At 33.8% G+C, this 4,413-nt stretch overlaps 1 protein-coding gene across 1 annotated transcript in view; it reads right to left on the reverse strand.

The window, feature by feature from the left end:
- LOC107697172 (methylmalonyl-CoA mutase, mitochondrial-like) overlaps positions 1–4,413 on the reverse strand; it is a 41,063-nt gene that overhangs the window by 25,983 nt on the left and 10,667 nt on the right. Inside the window, exons 6-7 of the mRNA XM_016497838.1 lie at positions 3,429–3,677; positions 2,276–2,387 (exon numbers count right to left, since the gene is read on the reverse strand). Coding sequence (XP_016353324.1) covers positions 2,276–2,387; positions 3,429–3,677 — 361 coding nt within the window. The remainder of the gene's footprint in view (positions 1–2,275; positions 2,388–3,428; positions 3,678–4,413) is intronic.

Consider the following 4,413-nt stretch of genomic DNA (forward strand, 5'->3'; position numbering starts at 1 on the left):
TAATGTTGAATGGCTATAGTCAATAGTTAAATATTAAGGGAAAAAATTCATAGAGACATCAGAAGTATTGGTATTAGTGATGCTTGCCTTCAGTTGTAAAAAGATGCCATTAAACAAATATTAAAAAATATACTGTCTTTATGTTGTTTCTACATTAATTTGAAGATTGAATGAGAAATTATTGAAATAGAAAAGTATATTTAAAAAAACTAAAATGTTAGGTGGGATTAATCGTGTTTAATTTCAGAAAAAATTGCGAAAAAATGCGATTAGTTAGTTAATTTTTTACTCGATTTTTACTCGATATATATACACACTACCGTTCAAAAGTTTGGGATCAGAACAATTTTTAATGTTTTTTTTACAGGAGTTTCTTATGCTCATCAAGGCTGCATTTATTTGATAAAAAATGCAGGAAAAATGTAATATTGTGAAATATTATGATTTAAAATAACGTTTTTCTATTTTAATATACATTAATATCTAATTTATTCCTGTGATGCAAAGCTGCATTTTCAGCATCATTACTCCAGTCTTCAGTGTCACATGATCCTTCAGAAATCATTCTAATATGCTGATTTATTATCAGTGCTGGAAACTGTTGTGCTGCTTAATATTTTTTTCGAACCTGTGATACTTTTTTCACGATTCTTTGACGAATAAAAAGTTAAAAAGAAGAGCATTTATTTAAAATAGAAATCTTTTCTAACAATATATACTACTGTTCAAAAGTTTGGGGTCAGTAAATTAATATTCTTTCTTTTTTTAAAGAAATTAAAACTTTTATTCAGCAAGGATGTGTTAAATTGTTAAGAAGTGATAGCAAAGATTTATATTGTTAGAAAAGATTTATATTTTGAATAAATGCTGTTCTTTTTAACATTTTATTCATTAAAAGAATCCTGAAAAAAGTATCGCAGTTTCCAAAAAAATATTTGGCACTGTTGCCAACATTGATAATTCTAATAATAAATCAGCATATTAGAATGATTTCTTAAGGATCATGTGACACTTTATACTGGAGTAATGGCTGATGGAAATTCAGCTTTGCATCACAGAAATAAATTATATTTTGAAGTATATTAAAATAGAAACCATTATTTTATATTGTAATAACATTTTGCAAGATTACTGTTTTTTTTCTGTATTTTTTATCAAATAAATGCAGCCTTGATGAGCATAAGAGACTTCTTTAAAAAACATTACAAGTCTTACTGATCCCAAACTTTTGAACGGTAGTGTATATGTGTGTGTGTGTGTGTATAATAAGTTCAGTTTCCATCACTTCTTTTCAATTTTAAATTTCCCTGTAATTTGGTATGTATTTCTATGTTGGTCCCTCACTCGACAGGTTGACAGGCTGAATTCTTTCCAGGCAGTTGTGTTCCAATGCATTTTCAGAAATCGAATCAAACTGACAAGACTGATAACAAGTTACATTACCTTCGAGACAGGTTGTAATACTGCTCCTGACTTCAAAATGAACAGATGCCACCCTAAAACACACCCTATATTCAAAAGCCTCTCCAAAGGTGGCTGATATTCCATGGAAAGCTCGTCAGTGCTTCTATCAAAGAGAGTACAGAGGACCTGTGGTCTGGTTCAGAAAAGCCTCAGTTTTCGCTTGACTGATTGATTGAGGTCTCCACAGCAGGCGAGAGGACTGTTATGTGACTCTGCCTCAACATGCACTCACCTCAGAACAGCTCCTTATTTATTTATACCTAAAGAAGAGGAGAAGTCACCTCAACAACCTCTCTGTAAATCCCAGGACCCTTACAGTTTGAGTACCTCCATTCAGATTCAATCATCAGGTGCATCAATCACTCCATGTAACTTTTACAATGTCATTGCTAACCTAGCTTACTGTAAGGATTGGTGCTTTGCTCAAGCAGAGACAGTATAAGGAGGAATAGATATGCCTCTTTTCGAAAAAATTGATTTCAAAGAGTTAATTGTCTTTTTGACAGAGGCTGCATTTTTTTAAAATTTACTCTAGAATGCACATGTCGTGAAAGTTTTAGGCCAAGGCTTTTCCCATTCAAGTAGACTGAAGTGTAAGCGCAACTTGTATGTCAATTGCCTATTCAAGCAAACGCAACCCTCTCATGTGAGTTTATACGTGTTTTTTTTAATGCATGTGACTAGTCGAGACCACTTCCATTAGTCATGGAGGTTTCTGAAGTAGCACTTTAGTTAAATGGGACATTAGTCACATGTCCTGGCCTGTAATCATGTATTCAGGCATGTGTATATGAGAGTTTTGCTATGGTACCTGAATCAATGCGAGCTTGTCTGCGAGCGGCACATTCCTCGATGCGCAGTTTGGGAATTCCCTCGGCCACAGCGCGAGCCATACCTCCCATTTCCTCAATCTCAGTGATGAACTAAACAAGTCACAAAGAGAACAGAACTCAGGTAAACACACACAAATATCACAGATATTTCTAGCCACTGAGAAACAAATCAGAGTGCGTCGGACTAGGACTATCAAGGCTTATTTTATGCAACTACTTATTTTTATAAATCCAAGAATTATTTTTATTTTATGACAGATAACTGATATGGCCGTCATTCAATTAAGAATAAGAATAATATTAAATAGCATTAATTTATAAATTAGTATCAACTAATAAATTATTTGAATTTATGCAATAATAATATTTATACAATTTAAAAAAATGTATTAATTAATAAAATGCATTAAGTCAAGTCACATTTATTTATATAGCGCTTAGAATACAATGCAGATTGTTTTAAAGCATAATAAGAGTAATAAACAGGAAAATAACAAATGTTAATGTTGCAAAATTCACTAATCACGAAACAAATTCAATTTCAGATGTAAAGCAGTTCTGCAGATTAAATTAAAACTGTATTAATAAAACAATAAAATAGATGAATTATTAATATGTACTTCTATCATCATTATAATTAAAAGTATCAATTATTTTATTATCATTATTATTTCATGTGTATTATGTAATATTTAACATGCATGTATAATAATTATAAAATGTATAATAATTATAATTTTACTCTATATTGGCCATATCAGCCATCCACCAAATGTATTATTTATTTTAATTATTATTTCATATTATTAATTATAGCAATTATATAGTAATAATATTCTTATAACAGTATAGATTGGCTATATCAGATATCAGCCATAACATAAAAATTAGTATCAGCCAAAATTTCCACAGTCTGTGTGTGTTGTCATTAATCATTTCATTATGTGCTTTTAAGACATATCAAGTGTTTAATTATAGATCTAAAATCAAGCGTTATGTAGAAATGTGAGGGGGACAAATTCATTAACAGATTTTAATTAAATGTCATTTTGCACACAAAACTAGAAACCCCCAGATATATATCTGTAAGTTAGAGAAGGTTTATAACGAGTGGTTCTCTATAGCACGAACCTTGAGCGCTGAGTTGTACACGTCTTCGGTGAGGGCCTCCATCATGTAGGACCCACCCCAGGGGTCAGCCACCTTCGGGATGCCCGACTCCTCCTGGATAATGATCTGTGTATTGCGGGCGATGCGGGCGCTCTTGACGGTGGGCAGACCCAGAGCTTCGTCAAAAGAGTTTGTGTGCAGAGACTGTGTGCCGCCAAATACTGCAGCCATGGCCTCGATTACGGTACGGATCACATTGTTGTAAGGGTCCTGCAGGGCAGATGAGGTACATTTAATCAGAACATAATTTGTTTAAAATACAGAAGCATTTTAGAGAAATAATATTTCACTGTGGATGTGGTTACCCAGCATGTTATCACAGAAATTTAAAGGGTTAGTTCACCCAAAAATGAAAATTCTGTCATTAATTACTCACCCTTGTGTTGTTCGAAACCCGTAAGACCTTCGTTCATCTTCGGAACACAATTTAAGATATTTTTGATGAAATCTGAGGGCTCTCTGACCCTCCCATAGACAGCAAGGTAACTACCACGTTCAAGGTCCAGAAAAGTACTAAGATGATCGACAAAGTAGTCCGTGTGACATCAGTGGTTCAACTGTAAAGTTACGAAGCCACGAGAATACTTTTTTGCTCAAAGAAAACAAAAATAACGACTTTATTCCACATTTTCGTCTCTACTGCGCCACTTGTGGACGCGCGTTCACGACAGTATCATGACGCGAGCGTGTGGCAGCGCTGACCCAGATCTGGTGGTGAAATAATCCTTTGACATGGTTAAAAATAACGAATGTTTCCTGTCGCCGATTACGATTACGTTTCCCTCCAGTGGGTGTAGTTCAGTTCTCAGAGTAATGTGACACGTTTGCGCTTTACTTTTGTGTCCTTAAACGCTCGTTTTTTTGTTCGACAGCTTATAAAAACGTAGTTCTGGGTTTTTTAGCTTGTTTACTGTACACCTTGTCACATAGCAGCTTTTAGATATTG

Source organism: Sinocyclocheilus anshuiensis, unplaced genomic scaffold, assembly GCF_001515605.1.
Source record: "Sinocyclocheilus anshuiensis isolate Anshui unplaced genomic scaffold, SAMN03320099.WGS_v1.1 scaffold38, whole genome shotgun sequence".
In the NCBI taxonomy this organism is placed as follows: Eukaryota; Metazoa; Chordata; class Actinopteri; order Cypriniformes; family Cyprinidae; genus Sinocyclocheilus; species Sinocyclocheilus anshuiensis.